This window comes from Ascidiella aspersa, chromosome 4 (assembly GCF_963924565.1).
Source record: "Ascidiella aspersa chromosome 4, kaAscAspe10.2, whole genome shotgun sequence".
NCBI classification, from domain to species: Eukaryota; Metazoa; Chordata; class Ascidiacea; order Phlebobranchia; family Ascidiidae; genus Ascidiella; species Ascidiella aspersa.
This window is the reverse complement of record NC_139450.1, coordinates 5226843-5249127: the sequence shown is the minus strand read 5'-3', so window position 1 is coordinate 5249127 and position 22285 is coordinate 5226843. Positions and strand designations below refer to the sequence as shown.

Here is a 22285-nt window from a genome sequence, read left to right as displayed (position 1 = left end):
ACAGGAATAGATTCCAATGTAAACAATACTATTATTATTTTATCAACAAGTTTATCACGTAGCTATTTAATTCAAAAGTGGCGAATTTGTCTTACCCAGAGCCCGGCCAGTGACTGGCCTCTCCGTAGCTGAGGTTTGCAATGTCGCATCTCAAGCGGACAGCCTCGGTGACCTAATCAATAAACAGCACATCACAACGTGGTCGCGAATGCTTTCTGACATTTCCGGGTCAATTATCATCGGATTATTCGGCGCAGAAAAAATACAAAGGCGCGTCGTTGCTAACCGATCGATAAAGGTACAAATAATAGAGATTGCGCTGCACGCCACTACTTAAACTTAATGCAATTGTCAACTGGGTAACCTTTGTGTGAAAGGGGTTTGCCAACGAAGGTAAAACGTGCTTTACCAAAGTTGTCTTACAAACCACCTGATGAATGGTTCTCAAAACTTTTTTAGCTTGCGGCACACTAAAAAAAAATATTTCGCAGCACACTTCTAACAGAAGAACAAGTAATTTTACAATTGCCGTTAACACGCGACAAACTATATATGTAAATGTCCTAATATCAATAACTGGTAGTGGATAGTGAGTATGTAGGTCTAAAATGCTTGCGTGTATGCCTATTGGTAATATAGATGAGTTATTTTCCAACATTACAAAAAGTTCCAGGAACCACTTTACAATCTCGCGAAGCACACTAGTGCACCGTTTGGAAATCACTGTGTAAAAAAGGTGTGCAATCAAACTAGATGAAATAGTTTTGGCTTGTAATCAGTGTAAACCTAAAAATAAATACAATACTTACTCCGTTTCAACAATCATAAAGTGAGTGAGAACGCCTTTCATAAAGTAAAAGCCCCCGGGCCCGGATATAACTCAGTATACGACGCGTTTGTCAGTTGTGTTTAACTAAACGGTCGAAAAACAATATAAAACTTTTTTTTTCATGCCCACTCAAAAGATCACATTTAAAACGTTTAATACAGTGGTTCTCAACCTTTTTTTCACTGCGCATCACCTCGAGCTTCTGTGATCTTGTTGCGTACCAACAAATTGTCGAAAAACTCAACTTTACTCAAAATGTATATAGGATTATTAAAAGGGGTGGATTAGCTAATTAGAGTTAGGCCGGCAATTTCGAAACATATGCGGCCCACTACTCTCAAAAAAGTTTTCCTTTTTTAACTCGCAAGATACTGGTCAAGTTTTGTGATTCTTTGTTCTTTTGCTATGATGTCATAAAATAAATTGCATAGATGTTCCGGAAAGATAATAGTTCCTATCGTTAAAGAAGCATAAAATATTTAACTATACAATCATTATAATGAATGTATAGTTTATAACAATAAAAAAAATGCTTAACCTTTTGGTAAAACTGTAATTTTGCTTAAAAACATACTGCGTACAGCGTACCACCCAAAATGACTTCGCGTACCACAGGTTGAGAACCACAGGTTTAATATTTAGAACTCCATCTGTGTTGCCCTGTATAATGCAAAACTAAACACACCAGCCGGGGCAAAAGAGGCAACGTTGCAATTTGTCAACCTATACGACGCACAAAAAAACTAAACTGGAAAGCTAAAGGCTCAGCCCTGAATGACGTTGTTATATAAAACTCAACCAGTCAGGGTTGCACCAGGAAACGGTAGTCACAATCAGGGCTGGGGAGCCACCGTAAAATAGCATTAGCTCCGGCTCCAGCTCCGGAGCCATCAGGCAATTATTAAATGGCTCCGGCTCCAGCTCCGGAGTCGTAAAACTCATATCCTTTGGCTCCGGCTCCAGCTCCGGAGCCATCAAACACACACCCAATGACTCCGGCTCCAGCTCCGGTGCCACCAGTCACTTATTCAATGGCAAGTTTTAAAAATTGCTTTTAGCTAACTAACGTTGGAGATGGAACAAAATATAATTTCTTAGCTTTAGCACCACAAATTGAAAAATGGCTCCAGCTCCAAAAAAATAATAAAAAGGGCTCCGGCTCCGGCTCCAGCTCCACAAAAATAATAAAAATGGCTCCGGCTCCGGCTCCAGCTCCACAAAAATAATAATAATGGCTCCGGCTCCGGCTCTGGCTCCAGAGAAAATGCTTAGCTCCGGGCTCCGGGCTCCAGCTCCGGCTCCGGCTCCCCAGCCCTGGTCACAATACAGAAGGCAAGACTGATGTTCGTCGTTCACTCACCCCTCGAATAAGGCCGGTGCCTGTCTCCATGGTCGCAAGACGAGAGTCTCCGATCTTGATGGCGACGATTTGCGCACCGGGTGCAACCCCGTTCTTGTCTGGCTCGTCGATGAAGTATCCGGCAGTTATGGCTGCCACGTGTGTTCCGTGCGAACCTTGAGCGTAATGAGGAGACTGTGTTAGTGTCGGTATATTACTTAACCGACTAATTTCGCGGCGACGCTGTATGTGATAGCTCGTAGAGAAACGCTTTTTCTATACATTCTAGGTTAGATTTTTGTAATTTTGAGGGGTGGACGCATTTTGCAAGCACAATCACAGTTGATGGCGAGTTCATTCCGAACATGGATAGAGGATATGTGTGTAGAGGATAAAACACAGGATATGTGTTTTCCGTTCAAGATATATATATACATATATATATATAAATATATATATTATAATTTTATATACATTGTTTAGATTTAGACTGTGGACAGAACTGTACAAAAATCGTGCGAGTCTTTACATTAGCGTTTAATACAAGTGTTTGATAGTAGGGCGTATCCTAATGGAATCCAAAACCATTAGCAGCAGGTTTCTGCTTGTCGATCACTGTTCCGCTGACGCGTATATAAATAATAAAACTCAAAGTTTAAAAACCAGAGTAAAATCAGGATCACAAATTTTTTTAAAAAGGAATATATATTTCGCCTATACTGGCATCGTCAGTTCCTATAAGTAAGTGGAATCACTGATTTCCTAATTTTGTGACCTTTTTATTAATTTTATTATTATTTTGCTTTGTATATTATGTATTTTACTTTACTTATAGGAACTGACGATGCCAGTATAGGCGAAATATCGAAATATATATTGCTTTTTAAAAAAATGTCTGATCCTGATTTTACTATGGTTTTTAAACTTTGAGTTTTATTGCTTACCAATGTTTGTGTTTGGTAGACTCCTGGTTATTTCTATGAACACCAGCACCTTGTCAATTTGTTTAAACCTCAACCATTAGGTTAGTTTTATTATGACTTTTATACTGACAAGAGTGATAAAATACTTTTAAGAGAAACCAAAAAAAAATATTTAAAAAAAAAAATAAAGGACTACTCACCGCCGTTAGCGACGATGCACAACACTTTTCCGTCTTCATAGATGTTCACAGAAAAGTTGAACATGGCGGTGCGGCTAAGCGTGGCGTATTGCTGCGATTCGCTGTAACTGGTCAACACTGGACACGACTTGAGGTCGCCCGTCATGCTGATATCCACACACGCCCTGTGAAGAGTCGCACAGTTATTTTTTAAGGAACCATTATTGTCAATTTTCACATATTAAGCTGATCGTTTCTGCTGTTCAAAAGCACAAACCTCTCAGTGTTATAAGAGCTAGAACACCTTAAATTATTGTTTGTTTAGCCTTTTGGTTAAATAGAATTTAAGTAACCAAAGAGCTTTTAAAGTTGCTAACAGAATATGTTCATAATGGTGAAAATAACGGCCCAAATAGACGTAAAAAGCGACATGCTTTATTGTTGAAACGTTTCGGCAAATGCTCATGCCATCATCAGTGATATGAAGGCCACATCAGTTACACCCGTTTATATACATTAATGGTAAAAATAACGGCCCAAATAGACGTAAAAAGCGACATGCTTTATTGTTGAAACGTTTCGGCAAATGCTCATGCCATCATCAGTGATATGAAGGCCACATCAGTTACACCCGTTTATATACATTAATGGTAAAAATAACGGCCCAAATAGACGTAAACGGGCCGTTTATAGAAACGTTTTTTTTTTGCCGAAAACGTTTGAAAATAAAGCATGTCGCTTTTTACGTCTATTTATTTTCACCATTAAACTTATGAACAGATCCGTATATAGTGTTCCAATGTTTATAGTTGTTAGTATAAATATTTAAACTGGTGGACATTCTAAAAAAACCCAGGGGGTCACTTTGAAAAGCACTGTTTTTTTTTTACCTAACCCTGTACTTAGCTTGGAATCAGAAACTTAACTAGTCTCATTCTAAATTCCTAATATATTAGGGTTTTTAATTCAAAAAATTAGGTAAAACACACATGGAAAAAGTTTATCCAGGTTGTTGCAAATCTGCGAAGCGAGTAATAATTGAGCGAAATCTGAAGAATATGCTGGGGTCGAGCTGAGTATTTGAATAGACATTACAATCCACGCTCAACAAACAGAATTATGAGAATACTTAATAATAATACAGTATGAATGTAAGGATTGCTTTTGCTTGTGCTTGGTAATATGTATTTCTCAAATCGTGATGTTTTAAGTGTTAGCTCAATTACTGATTTTAGATCCCTCTATAGAACACAGCTCCCCAAGGAAATTTTGTGTTTTCTAGAGAAACCAAAGATTTATGAAACAGCAGTTATTTTAGTGCAATTTTTTACTTCATTTTACTTCAACATAATGGTAACAAAAGTTATTTATCACGGAAAGCTGTTGTACAATTTTTTTTGCTGAGGTCCACAATCAGTCAATCTGTAACAATAATTCGAATTGATAATGTGCAAACCAGGAAGTAAAACATTCACATACACATTGTGTATATTCTGTGACCAAGCCCTGTTTAAGCCATACAAGTCAAGGATATAACGCCACACATTATAGTAGGTAAAATGAGTTTAATCAGGATAGTCATGCAAGCAAGGCAAGGCTTTAAAAATCTACCCCGTCGAGGTTTGAACTCCTGCCCACATGCCATGGCTCAATGAGAGCTTGTTAAGAAACAGCAATAGCAGTGTTAAATGCTGCTTCCTGTTTATCAACCTTATTTAAAAGTGATGAACATCCTTTATTTAGTTTAGTTTAGGGAAGCTTTTCCAAGGGCAAACAATGTTAAGACCACTTACACATATTTAAACAGAAAAATTAAAATCAAGAAAAATTAGTTTAATTCCACGATATAAGCCAGTGGTTCTCAATCAGGGTGCTGCAATATATTTATTATATCTGAGTACTCAAGCCATAAAAGGTTAAGAACCACTGCTATATGCTAACCGGAAGGTCTTTCCATCGTGAAAAACAACGCAGTCCACGAGTGTTCCTGGTGAAGTCCATGACTTCTCAAGTCTATCAAGAACTTCTATCTGGGCCTGAAGATCTTCTTTGGACAATTTTTCTTCCTATTATAGCAAATTTCATTTCAGTATTAAAAACATATTGGGGTCCAGTGAAAAGACTGTACAGAAGTAACTTGAACTTAATTGTAGTGTGAATAGTCCTAGCTGAAAAAGGGAAGCCATACTGTATGAAACAATATATACAAGTTTCTTGTGTGTATAAAAACGACTAAACATAATTAATCAAAGACAACTGACAAGGGGTCAAGAGATACCATGTCCAATTGCCCAGTTAATTTTAGAATTATTTTGATTTGTTTTGAAAAGTGTGACCTTAAAATCAACTTACAGTTGAAAGCTCCTCTTCAGATTTACTTTTCTGGTCGAGTTGCATCAAGGTGGTTGCCGTCACTCTTTTGTGCTGGGAATCCCATGCAGCCTCCTTCATTTCTTTCTATATACAGTTAAATAAAAAGTTTAGCTCATATGTGTAACTAACTCTACTAACTAATCCCAATACTAAAAGTCACTAACATAAGACAGGGTTCATATTGTATAAAAATTTGCACTCGCCAGTCAGTTAAGTATCTACCAATCAACACATGTGCGAACGAAAAAAACGCTTGCTACAAATATCAGCATGCCAACTGCTAATATCCATTCCATCCAATGGTTTTTCGCCACTAGTTTAACCAGCCTATTTGAGTTATTAGATTTAAAATTATTGTAGTGTATGGGAAAACGTAAAGTCATGGTTTAAAAAAAAAATATTTATTTTAACAACATCAATATTGTCTTTGAAACACTAATGTTATATATTTTTTCTTTGTAGGCTTTTATTCTCAAAAAGGTCACATTCTTTCAGCATAGTGTACACATACGTTATAATGTAATATGACTTAATCTCCCATACCTGAAGTCTGTCATTAAGCTTTTTCGGAAAAATCATTGACAGGTCTTTAACGCCAATGTTGTATTTTCCGGTTGGATTGCTCCATCCTTCAGGAATCTAAAATATAATAAAAACAATTGTAATGCACATGAGTGGTCTAAATGTATTTCAAGTACTAAACCTTAATTACTATAGTTTAAAGGCAAGGCAAAGACAACTCAAATCACCTTACTTTTTTATATGACCTAGTGTAAGGTTAATTAATAATTGAAATACCTTTGGAGCATAATGGTTGGAGGTTGTAGTAAGACGTAATAAGAATATCAAAGCCCATACAGAAGTAGGTATCATTTTGGACGTTTCGAATAACTCTTTATTCATTTTCAACATAGAGAGAAGTCACTGATGGTAAGTGTATATATAGTGCTAAGGCAGACATCAGAAAGAAGCAAACATGGATAGATACATAATCTAAACCGGATGTGCGGCGATTAGAAGGTAGGTCGCTGATAGCAGATAAGGCCATCCACGTGATAAGATGTTGAAAAGATAGAGTGGTATAGAAGCATGGTCTGCGTTAATTCCAGGATTGTGCCATGTTATTTCTACGGTTTCCTTAATCAAAAGACGACGCCAACACCGACTTGTCGCAAGAATCTTGGGGTTTTTAAAATCGATTTTGTGACCAGGATTTTGATGCAAATGCCTTGCCACGTCTGTGTCCTGCGTGGATCGTGATGAAGGGTCGTGGTTGTCCATACGCACTTGTGGTTTGTCCAATATAAGTAGATCCGCACGAACATTGCACTTTGTATATAACTCCTGAACGACGTAACACATGCTGGTGGTCCTTGTCTCCACACCTATGAAACCACACCTATCAGTTCGTTTTTTATACACAAGGACCACCAACATGTGTTACGTCGTTCAGGAGTTATATACAAAGTGCAATGTTCGTGCGGATCTACTTATATTGGACAAACCAAGCGTAACCTACAAGTGCGTATGGACAACCACAACCCTTCATCACGGTCCACGCAGGACACAGATGTGGCAAGGCATTTGCATCAAAATCCTGGTCACAAAATCAATTTTAAAAACCCCAAGATTCTTGCGACAAGTCGGTGTTGGCGTCGTCTTTTGATTAAGGAAACCGTAGAAATAACACGGCACAACCCGGAAATTAACGCAGACCATGCTTCTATACCACTCTATCTTTTCAACATCTGATCACGTGGATGGCCTTATCTGCTATCGGCTACCTACCTTCTAATCGCCGCACATCTGGTTTAGATTATGTATCTATCCATGTTTCCTTCTTTCTGATGTCTGCCTTAGCACTATATATACACTTACCATCAGTGACTTTCTCTTATGTTGAAAATGAATAAAGAGTTATTTGAAACATCCAAAATGATACCTACTTCTGTATGGGCTTTGATATTCTTATTACGAATTGAAATACCCTTTTACAAAAAAGATGATACTTCAATGTCATAAATTAGATATATATATATATAAGATAGAACTAGGGTGAAATCTGACAATTGGAATTCCACCTGCAAAATAAGCATTCGGAATAAAAAAAAATTAATTAACAAATTTACTAAATTTTGTGCGTTTCCTAATATGATTTAGGTTTATCCAACAACCCTGACTAAAACCCTGCAGCGTTTATTATACTTTAAGAGTCTTTCCGCTCAGGCCAATAATGTTTCCATCGTCATCTGGAGTTACAATGGTGCTTGTGTCAAGATCCCCACTTCCGGTCGTGTCAATTATGTCAATGATCTTGGGTCGGCCGTCTGATGTAAACTAAAAAAAAAGGGATCAGTTTGTCAAATTCAAACAAAAAAAATGTAAAAATTGAATTTTAAAACATTTTTTGAGAGAATACATTGGTGCTGGTCGAGAATCCTACCACATTTTCGTCCCGGGTTATGTTGCTCACAATATTTGGGTTAGGGTGAGAGTTAGGGTTTAGGTTCGGGTGGGTCAAGTATTAATTAATTCTAACATATTTTTGCCTTTCCTTGCAATTTCAACTTTGACAACTCGTTTTGTTACCTTGAAAATCAACGTGGTGGGATTTTAGACCAGCGCAACAGCATTTTTTAGTCAAAACCCAACTTTGAAATTTTTTTAATATTATGTCTCGCTTACCTGCAAACCTGGAGCACCTGGGTCTACTCCAGTATCGAGAATGGCAATTGTCACACCTTTTCCATCAAATTCAGGATTTTTTCTGAGGAAATTTAGGGCCCCAGTTTCACTCTTGGGCACCATGCTCCTAAGAGGATAGTTTGTGTCGATGGTTTCCATTCTTTAATCTGTTCTCTGTTGCCAATTTGCCTGGTGGTTTAGTACTGTTAAGATGTTCGCCCAATTTAGCTATGCGTACTGGGATAGTCAGCTAAAATCAATTGGGTTCACAAAAAGGTTGAACCTAATATGACTTGTTGAATAAAATAAACTACAATATAATGTTAAAAAATAAAGTGTTAATCCAGTAGCTTATGTTGCAAATTAGGTTGAACCGTTAAAATGCTTAAGAAAAATAATATTTTTATATTTTTAGAGAGAGGAACAAAACACTAAATACATAAGGTATTAATATAATACTTAATTGGTAATATTGTTGGATGGTAAAGAAAATACGTTGACGCTGGTCTACTCTAGAGTCTAGAATCCTCACAACGCATATTATTTGGGTAAGTGTTTGGCCCGTTTGGGTAAGCAATATTTCTGAATGATAAATATTATAATACTTGACCCGCCACACCCAAATATTGAGTGTTGATTTAATAATTGTAAAACGTTGTGGTAGGATTCTAGACCAGCACCAACAAATGATTTGTCTTTCGCGATAATATCGACTGAATAGCTTTTGGTAATACTGTAGGAGCGGACAAGATCTTACTTTGTAATGTTTTACCATAGAAATAGAATACTAATATTCTATGATTTAGTATTCTATGGTTTTACAGTAATATTCTGGTAAAAAATAAAATATTTTCATTAACCGCCTACCACACCTTTCTCGAAATTTTAAGCCTCTGGGACTCAAGTAATAGAAAATTAAAACATCATCAAATTAGAAATAAAACGCTCTACTTAGTCAAAGTATTAGTCAAAAAAATCTGGTGAAACTTAGATGCAGCGCCGCGAAGTCAGTTAATATTTCTGAATTTGGACCGGGGAATGAGGACTCGAGTAAGACTACGAGGCCAGAGTCCGACGTGCGCATGCGCAGTACCAAATTTTAAAACCTCACAAACTGTAAATATAAAGGTGTAATGATATAAGGTTGAATGTTTGCCAATTATGAATCGTGGGTGGATGAACTATATGGCACTCGTAAGAGTAGATTGTTGAATATCCACCTTATTTTATTGAGCAACATCAATAGGTGAAATACAGACTGTAGAGTCGGATCCGGACTTGACGAAATCGCACATTTGAAGTCGGACTCGGGTTAAAATCGATTCCGCAGCCCTCTAACAGTTCGATAAATAACACAATGACGCAAAAGGCTAACAGGGGCAGGAGATAAAAAAAAATTATGGCTTGTCAAATCAAATTTCAGGTAAATGTTAAACTGGCATTGCACCGTACTTTAACGATCACGGTGAGTTTAAAAGTATTTTTAGGCTTAGCAAAACCAGCCTTAAACGACTAACGGTAAGCATGCTCTTTCTACAATTGAAGCTGTGGTCACACAGATAGATAATTGCGATAATTTTGTTTATAAATGTTTTGCGCTGAAATTTTTTTTTTACTCATAGTAAGCGAAGAATTCAATTTGGTTCGGTCACGCAGTTAATTACGATAATTTATGCGGATTTTTTCGGAATACGGTTCAGTTCTGGTTTCGGTTTCGAGCAATTTTAAAGTCCCGGTCCTGCTCCGGTTCGACCATCGTTATTTTAAAACCGGTTCAAAACGTTCCGGTTCGGATACAATATAAATTGCGTTAAATCTAAAAATGTGGGTCAATTAAAGTAGAAAGTAATTAGTTATGTTATCTAAGTTATGTGACGTATTAAAAAAACAGCAACTCATTATTGAAATATCTAAAAAATAAAAAAATAAACGTTTTATTTTTTTTCACTGGTTCGGGTTCGGTTAAGGTTCAGGTTCTTTTAAAATATGCGTTTCAGTTCCAGTTCGGCTCCTTAAAATCTTATGAAAAACGGTTCGAGTTCGCAAAAAATTGACCCAAAACCGGTTCATAAAGTTCCGGTTCGGTTGCGGTTCGACTCCCTGGTTTCAACACAGAGGCTTCACCAAACTTACACGGCCATGAGATTGTGATTTAGAGTTCACAGATTAATGAATTCTTACATTTTGTTCAACCAGACAAAATTCAGGTAGATTTCGAAAGTTATCGCAAATTGCAGCAATAATTATTTTTTACAGCCGGAACCACGTGTATATTTCAACAAGGGAGACATGACCACCGTGCTATCTGCGAACTCCACTAAATCGAAACTAAACAAACTGTCGTAGCATTTCAAAGTGCATATTGTCAGGTTGCTTAAATATTTATTGTACATTCACATAATTCAGCATAGTTCGCTTTCAATAAAATAGCTTACAGCTCAGTAAAACACGTGTTGCCGCCAGTAAGGAGTGCATTGTTGACTGTAGTTTTTTAATCAAGCAGCCGCGTGACACTATATAACACAAGAGCGACAGCGTTGGGGATTAACTAAGTCGAAATGCCGGCTGGATTTGCCAGAACGGCCAGGAAGGGAAAAGGGTATGGAGGTGAAATATTTAACACTTTAACAGGCGAACATGCTATAATTACAAGAACAAACAGACATGCGTCGTTTCTCTACACACGCAACCAGAAGAATTTATTTCTATGTCGTTCGGCTGACACAACAAATCTTTTGTTAACAAGTTAGCAATATTTTGCTGATTTTCAGCGTTGTCCGCGAACTTTACAACAAAAATTGTTTAAACATCAGAATACCCGAACAAAACGTAGCCTATATTTTTCATTTTTAGCGCATTTAAAATGTCATGTTAAATTTGTCCAAAGGCCATCCCTATCATATGTGGTCGTTATTTATTAAAGTATAACTGTAGCGCCTCAAAGCAAAAAAATATTTCAAATTTGCCTAATATTTATTTTTTTAAGTCAGTCAAAAAAATTTCGTTTTTTTAGTTGGTTACCACACTAAAGTTTTATTTTACTTACTTTTATTTTTAAATAAGCCATTTTTGCTGAATATGCCTGACAATTGAATTTCCTGCATAAAAGGTTTATTTTTTTACAGTATGGTTTCAAGTTTTGGTAATTTTTTGTTTATTTGTAGAATTTTACATTTTTTTAGTGGTAATCGGTGTTACAATTTTTAGGCAGCAACTACATGTTGGTATGAGCATGCAAATTTCAAACAAGGTAGAAAGTTTGGATTCACTATTATTTTCAGTGTTTTTGTAGAACGTTATATCATTTCAAAAAGGTTCACCCCGCAAATCTTTTGATTGCATTTTAGCAAATTTTGCGGCGCTCGTCTAGAATCCTACCACAACGAACATTATTTGGGTTAGGGTGCCGGTTAGCGTTTGGGTTTGGGTGAGTCCAGTAATAGTGTTAAACAATATTACTTGACCTACCCACACCCAAACACTAACCGACACCCTAACCCACATATTATGCATTGCTTAATAATCATTTCAACGTTGTGGTAGGATTCTAGACCAGCGCCAATTTTGCCACAGTTGTTAGCCGTCGCCAATTGAGATTCAGAATACCGTTTTGCGTATTTAACATAATGTGGCCCTGGTGTAGAGAATTCTAACCCAAATGATGTTTGTACTACAAATCTTCGACAAAAATGTGTCCAAAATGTTTAAACTTGTACCGTTTTGTAACCTTTCTGTAGAACATCGTACCACTAAAATACTGTTGTTTCACCCAGCAAACCTTAAGCCCACGTTATTATGTTGCTGTGCAGGCCAGCTTGAGTTGTCATAAATGTAATCTTATAATACCAACTTGCAACTTTTCTTGGTAATGTTTTAAACAAGAAGCCTTAACAAAATTAAAATGATTTAAATTAAGTAATAAAATTTGGTAATACTTTTACCACCCGAATCTCATTTTTTATATAGCTAATCCACAAGCATGTGTGATGTTTAAAGCATTTGGAAGTTTTCTATAATCCTACCACATTTTGTATTAAGTAGAGTAACTAAACCAGTAGTCCAAACATATTAATACTTGACCCACCTGAACCCAAATAATCTGTGTTGATCTTGATTGTGGTAGGGTTCTAGACCAGTGCCAAGAATTCTATTATCTCATTTGACACACTAAAATAGGTTTCTATTTTATCAGTGCCACCAATGTATATCTTCACCCCAGTTTAAATTGATCTGTAATTCTATGAAGCTTTATAACTATAAATAAAAAAAAAAACAGTCTCCTCTGTTAATTTTAATTCCAACATTTCTGCAACCTATGCAGGCGGCCCTCCTCAGGGTGAATGACGCTGAAAGCATATATATAACTATATGTTAAACAGTAGTGATTTTTTTAACCCACACACAAAATATGTTGCAAAAACTTTTAATTTATATTTTTAAGGTTTTAATTGCACCTACTATACCATGAGTTCAATCGGTACTGGTTATGATTTGTCTGCTGCCCAATTTTCTCCTGATGGCAGGGTATTTCAGGTTGAATATGCCCAGAAGGCAGTTGAAAATAGCAGCACCGCAATTGGAATTCGCTGCAGAGATGGAATAGTGCTGGCTGTGGAGAAGTTAATCACTTCAAAGCTACATGAAAACGACTCCAACCAGAGAATTTTCAACATTGACAAGCACATTGGAATGGCTGTAGCTGGTTTGTTGACTGATGCAAGGGAAGTTGTTGATATTGCCAGAAGTGAAGCCAGTAACTACAGACTGCAATATGGTGCTGCTGTTCCTTTAAAATACCTTACAGAGAGGGTGGCAATGTACATGCATGCTTACACACTGTACAGCTCTGTGCGTCCATTTGGTGCCAGCGTTCTTCTAGCTTCTTTCTACAATGATGAGCCAGAGCTGTTCATGATTGATCCTTCTGGTGTTCCACTTGGCTACAATGGCTGTGCAATTGGCAAAGCAAAACAGTCTGCAAAAACTGAAATTGAGAAACTGAAACTTCGCGAGTTGTCATGTGAGGAAGCAATCAAAGAAGCAGCGAAGATTATCTACGTCGTACATGATGAGGTGAAGGACAAGGCATTTCAATTGCAAATGAGCTGGGTGGCCAAGGACACAACTGGCATTCACCAAATGGTTCCCCAGAAAATTATAAACCGGGTTGAGGATGAGGTTAAACGGGCTATGGAAGAAAGTGACTCTGAAGAGGATTAAAGGAAGTTATTCATGATTTTTTTCGTTTTTGACATGGCAGCTATATAGGTTCAGATATTGTGATTGCCACATCAAAAACTGGTCCGGTTTCTGGTTTGATTCTTAAAGTTCACTATGTTGCGAGTTGTTTCTTTAGAGGCCTCACTGTTAAAAGTTTTGATTGCAAACTATAGAATACAATTTAACTGAGGAAAACTTATAGTTTGATCCATAGAAAAGTTTTTGGTATTTTGTGTAAAACAAGTCATTTGCTTACAAAATTTTATTTTCACACGAGTGTGAAATTTACAACTTTAAAGAACACCTTAAATTAATGTTTGTTGTGGTTATTGTAAAGTGGCCAGTATTGAAAGGTATTAAACTATTAATATTGAACTATCTATACTGCATACTTTTTTTTTAGGAAATATTTAATTAGAATGAGAATAATATGAAACCTACATCATAATTAAACTAAATTAGAATGAATAGTACAATCCAAAACTAGATTTGGATTGCAGTTTGTGTATTTTGTCAGGGTTAGTTTATTACTGGCCATTTTTAAAGGGGACCTGAAGTCAGTGAGCACAAATTAGCATATCCTTCATAGCAACATATTTTATGTTACTTTTTGTGGGCCCTTGGTGATGCACTTTTCCTTATGACTTCCCAGATGGAAAAGGGATAGCTTGCCAATATAGATATTTTCAGTATACATGTTGGCAAAGTTTATTTATTATTTAAACATTGTAAGTTGTGGTTACTTTCACATAATCTACCACCTCTTAAACTTTTTCCTCCTACAAAATTTTACCCAGGTTTACATATAACCGTGGGATTGGATAAGCCTCCTTTAACAAATAATAACTTATCATTTTAAAATAAACTATATTTTAACACCCTTTAAAAAGTTATCCACCAACATCCAGAATATAAAAAACTCTCATCCATATAAAAACTACATCCCAAATCCTAAAAATTGCAAACTCTGTAAGTATTAACAGTTTTACCCAGAAAACCTTAAATGTGGAACAGCCCTAAATAATAAAAAATTGGGACCACTGAAGCTAAGTCACTTACAAAAAGAGAGTCAATCCTAAAGTAAATATTTTCACGGAAATATTTTAATCAAATCCTGCACAAACCAGAGCAACACTGTGTTTAGTTCTAAACCTATTTTACATTTTTTTCTTTCATAAAACTATTGAGCCACAGAACTGTTTGCAACATAAATGGGCCACGAAAGAAAAAAGGTTGAGAACTGGACTAAGGCCATTACAACAATGCATTTTCAGATCCCATCTTTTTGACCAAAACATAATGTCAATAAAAGTGATTAAGTAGTTTTTAAATTATACTAAGGTGTCAGCCTTCTTCGTGACACACCCTTCATCATTCTTTTTATAATTGTTATTTTTCCATTAGTAGTCTGCATTTTTGTCTTCCATCCATGCGTTTTGATTCTTTTGTTGTTGTTTGGTTGATAGTCAATTCCTAAACAAACATAAAAATCACATTGGGAATACATTAAACGACCAACAACAAAGCACCAGGCACAATAATTAAGTAATATAAATCAAAAAATAGTTCCTCTGGTAATTGTATTCTTTACCAATATATCAGCAACCTATGCGAGTCAACTTCGCCAGGGTAAATGCCACCGAATGAGTGTAGGGCGACTGGCATAGGTTGCCGAAATTACCAGAAGAGCTGTTTTTTGATTTATATAAATCGTGAATGTTTTCTTACCCCTCTTGTTTCCACAAGTAGGATTGAGTAAAGGCAGTTTTGTGTTTAGAAAAGCATTTGTGTTGCCTTTTGGAAATGACAACCCCCCAAAATTGTGCCCAGTTAAACAGGTAGTTAAAGTTCTGACTGATCCAGGAACAAGTCTTTGTGGAGAACTGATGCGGAAGATATTTAAAAATTGGTTTAGCCTAAGGGCCATCTCATAAGGAATCTAAAATCACTAAAAAACTGTTGAATTATTATTTGCAATAAATAAAGTACAACTTTGCATATTTGTTGGTAATTGCACAAACACCATAAAACACATACAATGGCAAAATAACTGCAAAGTTAAAACTGTGTACCAATAATACTTTTTAAGGTAATGTCAAACACTATACCTAACTGATATGTTGAAGAGGATTTAGTTGAAAAGCTTGCAAATATGATAATATAGATTAAACACTGGAAATGAGATGCAACTGTTTACAGCAGTTTTAATAAAATATTGCCCAGGTTATACTAAGTTATGAGCAGGGTTGTGCGAAAGCTTGTCAGAATTTTAATACAATTTGTCGGTAAAAAGTGACATCTGATTGCTGATTTCCAGCTCACAATAAACATAGCTGAAACACTGCATCTGCTAAATAACTTTGTACATGACATAATTATACTAAACACATCTGCTAAACAGACGACCACAAACCATGTGAGTCAGGAACAATTACGAATTGCAACGACTAGCAATGGTCTGTCAATTCAGTTGAAAATCAAATGAGTGAGTTTCCCAATCATTATTACGACAAGACTTTTCTTGGAAGTAGAAGTGGTTGTTTTTGTCAACAAGTAAAACTGTTTGTGCTACAGTTCCATAAGATGACAGCCCTTCAATCATTATTGAGCAGTACTTTTTAAGAAACTCATCGCCCAGTTTAGACTTACATTGTTGTTTAACAAGATCATCCGGAAAAAGAGAGGATTTATTGCTTAGCACTTCAGAAAACAACAAGTCTTTAATTTTTTGGGGAGGTTTTCCAGTCAAGTCTTCCAGAACACATTTAAACAATTCTAAACCATGTTCCTTTTTCTTCCATTTGCTAGACAAACTTGTGCATGCGATCACATGAAAACCTTGGCCAATTTTTTTCAGTTCTTTGTCTTTAGAACTGTAATATTGCAAATCAACATCCGCCATAGAAATCTGACCACCCACAAAATTAAAAGGACGAAAATCTACCTCCCTTAACTTAGTTTGTATATAATTGTATGGGCCAACTTCATTCTCCAAATAGTTTTTTACTATGTTTCCCCTTGGTTTTCCTGATTTGGTTTGTTCAGGTTCTAAAAAGTTAGTTAAAAAACTAATTTTTCCATCTTTGTTCACACCAAGCCAAGTCCCACCCTCGACACCATCTTGCAAGTCATGTCCACAAAGAATGTTGTTATTTATTCCATTAAAATGGGCTGCGGAACTTGGACGCTCATAAAACTCGTCTCTATTAGCTGCGAGGATCAATTTATAATTTCCATTTTCACAAGTCGGATCAATGTAGACAAATATAATGCACATGTTTTTACATACAAACAGAGTTACAGTATAAATAAAAACCTAGCTTCACAAAAGAAGAAAATTATGCACAACATAAAATCAGGGCGCTGGTCTAGAATCCTACCACAATGAAACATTATTTGGGTTAAGGTGGGTTAAGTATTATTATTAAATAAAGAATATAATAATACTTGACCCACACACACCCAAACGCTAACTCGCATCCTAACTCAAATTTTGTGCGTTGATTTTATAATCGTGGTAGAATTCTAGACCAGCGCTAAAATCAGCAGTTACAGAACCTTTAATTTGCAAAATATGAACCAACCACCAATTGTTCACGTGCGCACCAAATGTGCTGCGCTGATATTTAGCATCGCTGGAAAGGTTAATTTATATGCTTTTCTGGAATGAAGTTGTTATTTTGATTTTTATACCAAATACTAATATTAAATGTAAATGTTTTTTTTCAATTTTTAATTTCGTTTTCAAACTTTAGGAAATATAGACGGGTCTTAGTGCGGTAGGCCTATAAAAGAATACCACAGAAATATTGTTGGGCAGATTAGTTACCGCTAGACGGAGGTACAGAGTCGCAGTATTCGTATGGTGGTAATTTTTTTTAATTGTGTTTATTACCGGTTGACCATCGTTTGGTGTGAATGCAATGTATAGTGGTGTACATGTACAGGAACAGTGCTCCGCAACCTCAGCCATCAGATCAAAATAAGAACAACTTCAACGTTGGAATGATAGGACTACTTCGTAACTCGTAATATCCTACGGGATAAGTCCTAAATGTGTCGGAATAAGGATTAAATGGCCAGAAGCAGGCATATACAACTCTTTACCTCACCGATTACCCACCACTAAGTGAATCACTAACTCCCCTAATAATTTCAGTCCTAACCCATTTTGTAACTACTCCACGCATTACCCACCACTAACCCCAACAGGGTCCAATAATCCAGTTCCAAAACAGCGGAACCGTATTTGGCAATACTATGTCATTTCTCTTAATATTACTTTTTTCAATAACTGTCAAAGTGCAAGTGGTAGGATTTTCGACCAGCCTTAAAATTTAGCTGGTTGCCAAAGAATTATTAAGTATTTTAGCATTCTAAAATGTAAAAATGCTTAAAAAAGCATTATCACTTTGGTAAAGATGCATCAGAATGCTACATCACATTGTTTTCTTTAAAGGATAATAATTTAAAATGGAGGTAGAAATAAATGCTGAAGGTATTACTTCTTCATCTCCTGATATCATCAGTTCCAACCAAAGTTTGCAGCAGTTTTTGCTTCTAGCCAAGTCCACACATGGATCTGCATTAAAAGCACTTGTGCAGCAAGTTTTGGAATCAACTGACATATTTGTATTTGGAGAGCTGTTAGAATGTGCAAACATTCAAGAAGTTAGTCAAACCATTTTGTTGTATAACATATCTTGCTGAAATTCAATTTATTTAAACCCAAATTAGGTTATTTTTTATATATTTACATAAAATCAGTGACATGGTTGATTAAATAAAAAAACAACCACTCTTTTTTGGGGGCAACAACCTAGTGTGTCCATTGCCGTGTTTTGTTTATTGCTTAGTTATGTATCACAATGTAAACAAACGCTTTAAATGGCAGTTGTAAAGAAAAAAAAGTTACAATAGCTAAACAATAAACAATAAAAAGTTTAGTGTATGATGTGTTTACTACAAAACTTTGCATTTCAGATGAGCACTGACCCCGATAGTGCTAAATACTTGAAGCTGCTAAATGTGTTTTCATACGGCACATACAAAGATTACATGAATCAGTCTGCCTTTTTGCCAGTCTTAACACCAGCCATGGCTCAAAAGCTAAGGCTACTTACAGTTATTAGCTTAGCTTCAAAATCCAAAGTAAGCATTTGATTGAAGCCTTAAAAGGTATTTGAAGGTTTCTTGTAATTAACTTATCACATTGCACCTATTTTTTTTAATTTAATTTCCAGCATTTAATATATTTTTCTCTTATAAGTATATTGTATAGTGTTGTATTACATAGATAGCAGTTTTAAAAATAACTGCAGTATAGGTTTGGACGCATTATTTGTTTTTAGTACATTTCGTATGACACCATTCTGAAAGAAGTAAACCTCAACAATGTGAGAGATTTAGAAAATTTGTTGATATCTGCCATTTATGCTGACATAGTTCATGGAAGGCTGGACCAACAAAACTCAAGGTTTAAAAGAAATTAACCACATATTTCTAAGTCTGTGCAAAATAAGACTGGGTTTACCATACCAGGCACAACAATGCGATTCATTCAAATACCATAACCCAATAACATTAATGTTTATCAATATGTTCTATCTTTTCTGTAATTTGTCATAATGCGTTAAGGGGCATAAATAATTTTGTTGGTTTCAAACAAAATGGGATTCATTTATGCAACTATACTTGTCAATCTTTTAATGTCACTTGACCTACTGCAAATAGTTTATCTTGATAAATGAGAAGTCAGGACTGACTAGCAGTGTGCAACTCAAAACTGAAAAATATATATACTTAAAATTTTAAAATGTGTTATATTTCTTTTGCCACACCCTATTGTTTTGATATAGAAGGATATTCAAATTGCTTTAGTTTGTTAACACCCAAGGGGTACTTGGTAGCCCTGTTGAACTTTTTATATGCTAATAACTGTTTCTTTTGCCTTTTTAGACTGGAAGTTGATTGGGCAATTGGTCGCGATTTAACTAATGATGATATGACCTACATGGTGGACACCTTAGAATCATGGTAAATGCATATATAAAAATAAATTCAGGTCAATCGTAAACAGAATCAACTACAGCTTTACCTTAGCAGTATAAAACTATGTCAACTAAATTATAACGAGAAAAGCTGCATATAGCAAGTAAATTCTTTCTACAAAACAATTTGGTAATTTCATTAAAAATGTTTGATGAAAACGCTTAATTTCAAATGTCCAAGTCACTTTTATTTGTCAAAAAGAGTCAAGTGATTGTCATTGACTAAGGTCATTAGAATTTAGAACACTGCATTTTAGATCCAGTTTTTGGCAATGCCTCAAAGACAGTTTCTGTTTGTCATGTGCCCCCATCAAAAATAATTACCCACGCCTGGTTTAATGCATTCTGACAGATTCGTCTAATTATGGACAAAATGTTTATCCAATTACTTTTTGTTTCAATTTAAATTTTACAGGTCTGCCAAATGTTAAATTTGACTTCTTAAACGTTCAATTCAGGTGTGCAAGATGCAAAACAATGCTACAAAGCATAGGAACACAAATGCTTAGTGCTAATACGTTCCTCAAAGAAGATGATGTCAAAAAGGCAGCCATCAAAACTGAGGTAACAAAAAATGTGATAAGCAGGGCTGCGGAGTCGGACTCGGGACTCGAGTAAGACCACCTAAAACTACCCGAGTCCCGAGTCCGATGTGCACAGTACCAAATTTTAAAACTGATATGGCCGCCAACTGGAAATTGTAAAGGTGGAATAGCATATGTTGAAATATTTTCTAACCATGTATTGAGAGTGGATGAATTATATAACACCCCTATTAGTTGATTGCCCAGGCTGTAGAGTCAGGGCCGGGCTCGGGACAAAATCTCACATTTGGCCGGAGTCGGACTCGGGTTATTTTTAACCGACTCCGCATCCCTGGTAAGTGCAACTAAGGTTAGCTATATTTGGTACAACTGTGCTACCTGTTAAGTGGTCTGTGTAAGCGTTTCAAGATATTTTTTGAGCAAATTTGTTGTCACAGGTTGAAAACATCATGAGCACAATTAAGAAGACAAGCAGCCAGGACCTTGAATTTCAAATGGCCGAGTCCCGACATGCACAACATCTAGCCCCTTCCAGTGGAGTGGAGGTTAAACCAAAGAAATCAAAAGTCAAGGGGTACATAATTGAAATCCATTTACATTTGAACAATCTGTTAGCTTCTTTTCGATAATAATTTATACTGTATGCTAGATGTTCTATTCTTGCTTTGGACAAAACTAGTACAATAGGTGCTTAGAGGGAAACACATACAGTTAAAAAATTCAGATAATGTTGAATACTACCACATACAAAGCTATATGATTACAGTGGTACTATTTCCTTCAAAGTTAGACATTTCAATCATGGTGAATATGGCATTGTGTGTTTTATGTGGTAAAAAATATTGTTGAAAAACCAAGTTTCATTCTCATCTAAAGAAAGTCCTGATAACATTTAGCAAATTCTGTTGGATGTTGACATGATCTGCCCTAATTATAAAAAAGATTGGCTGTCTTTTTTCCCTATTATAAATCCGTTTGTCCATTATTTCGTATCAAATCAACGCTGATATACTGCAGGTTAATGGTTCTCAAACCTTTATCGAAAATATGAACACAATTCGCCGGACACTTTTTACCATAACTGCATGGCAAAGTTGTAGGGAAATATCATAATATTGTCATAATTGTCAGTTAATTTATTCCATTAAATATACAATCAACTTTCGTATGCGTGGCTGCACGCCTGTTGTTAATTATAGTTTATTGTCTAAAATTCAAAAAAAAATTTGCTAAATCCATGTACCACTGTTTGAGAATCACTGATTTGAGGTGTGCTCTTTGTAATGTCCTGGACCCTGGTATTGACCTAAATCATATATTATGGATCATTTTATCACAAACTGACAACCATGTTTGTAAATGACATTTAATATCTTAAAAATTTGATATATATCCTCAAATTTCATTAAAAATCAGCTTTGTAGTAATAAATTATCTAAATATTAATAAAACTGACAAAAGTTTTTTTTTTACTTAGATTGCGAGGAAGTGGAATGAAACTGTGGTCGTCAAAAAACTGAACAGTCTTTAGCTTACATAAATGGGCTATGCTTCGTGATGTCCTGAGGAGAACACAAAGAGAAAATATAAAAATATGGTTTATTCAGGCAAAGAGGACTAGTGATCATCACAATTAGCTTGCATTCCTAAAATATATTTTCACTTTGAATACCAGTCAAACATATAGATTCCATACGAGGTTCTAGCAATTTCTATATTTACACCTGAAAGTGGAGATTGTCAATCACCAAAAGTATTTGACTAGCGCACTTTTTATCAAGGCTAAAGTAAAACAGCACTGGCACTGGTCCAGGGTCATCAAACACTTAACCCATGTGATTCTCAACCTTTTTTGGCTTACAGCACTCCTAGGAAATAAATACATAGATTTTCGGCAGCCCGACTGGAATTTTTGTTGAAATGCCACTAAAAATGGAACTGGGACAACACATTATGAAAATGTAATGTGACAATAATGGTCTTTAATCGCACACAAATAGTTGTATCAAAACCGCTTACCAATTGAGCATAAGAACTCCAACTCCAGACTACAAGTGTTGTTTTTAACAAAAGTAATAAAAATAGCTCCGGATCTCTGTCTTCGCCTCCCAGCCTGCTTTTTAGGCCTGACTTACAAAACCA

At 35.8% G+C, this 22285-nt stretch overlaps 4 protein-coding genes across 4 annotated transcripts in view; 2 read left to right on the top strand and 2 right to left on the bottom strand.

Annotated features, from left to right (window-relative positions):
• Window positions 1–8628, bottom strand: part of LOC146146803 (tripeptidyl-peptidase 2-like) — a 31329-nt gene extending 22701 nt beyond the window's left edge. Inside the window, exons 1-8 of the mRNA XM_083388530.1 lie at window positions 8329–8628; window positions 7849–7980; window positions 6187–6282; window positions 5623–5727; window positions 5212–5336; window positions 3292–3455; window positions 2190–2344; window positions 96–172 (exon numbers count right to left, since the gene is read on the bottom strand). Of these exons, the coding sequence (XP_083244656.1) occupies window positions 96–172; window positions 2190–2344; window positions 3292–3455; window positions 5212–5336; window positions 5623–5727; window positions 6187–6282; window positions 7849–7980; window positions 8329–8487 (1013 nt within the window). The 5' untranslated portion in view covers window positions 8488–8628. The remainder of the gene's footprint in view (window positions 1–95; window positions 173–2189; window positions 2345–3291; window positions 3456–5211; window positions 5337–5622; window positions 5728–6186; window positions 6283–7848; window positions 7981–8328) is intronic.
• Window positions 8629–12749: 4121 nt separating this feature from the next.
• LOC146146802 (proteasome subunit alpha type-3-like) lies at window positions 12750–13926 on the top strand. Its single transcript, XM_083386895.1, has one exon. The coding sequence runs from the start codon at window positions 12793–12795 to the stop codon at window positions 13546–13548; it is 756 nt and encodes a 251-aa protein (XP_083243021.1). The 5' UTR covers window positions 12750–12792; the 3' UTR covers window positions 13549–13926.
• A 1631-nt stretch (window positions 13927–15557) lies between these two features.
• Window positions 15558–16901, bottom strand: LOC146146801 (transport and Golgi organization 2 homolog). Its single transcript, XM_083387000.1, has one exon. It carries the CDS (start codon window positions 16823–16825, stop codon window positions 16010–16012), a length of 816 nt encoding a protein of 271 aa, XP_083243126.1. The 5' UTR covers window positions 16826–16901; the 3' UTR covers window positions 15558–16009.
• Window positions 16902–18010: 1109 nt separating this feature from the next.
• On the top strand, window positions 18011–22059 carry LOC146146800 (COP9 signalosome complex subunit 7b-like). The gene is made up of 7 exons (XM_083388585.1): window positions 18011–18219; window positions 18532–18699; window positions 18900–19024; window positions 19507–19584; window positions 20057–20162; window positions 20581–20717; window positions 21621–22059. Exons 1-7 carry the CDS (start codon window positions 18022–18024, stop codon window positions 21661–21663), a joined length of 855 nt encoding a protein of 284 aa, XP_083244711.1. The 5' UTR covers window positions 18011–18021; the 3' UTR covers window positions 21664–22059.
• The last annotated feature ends 226 nt before the right edge of the window (window positions 22060–22285 follow it).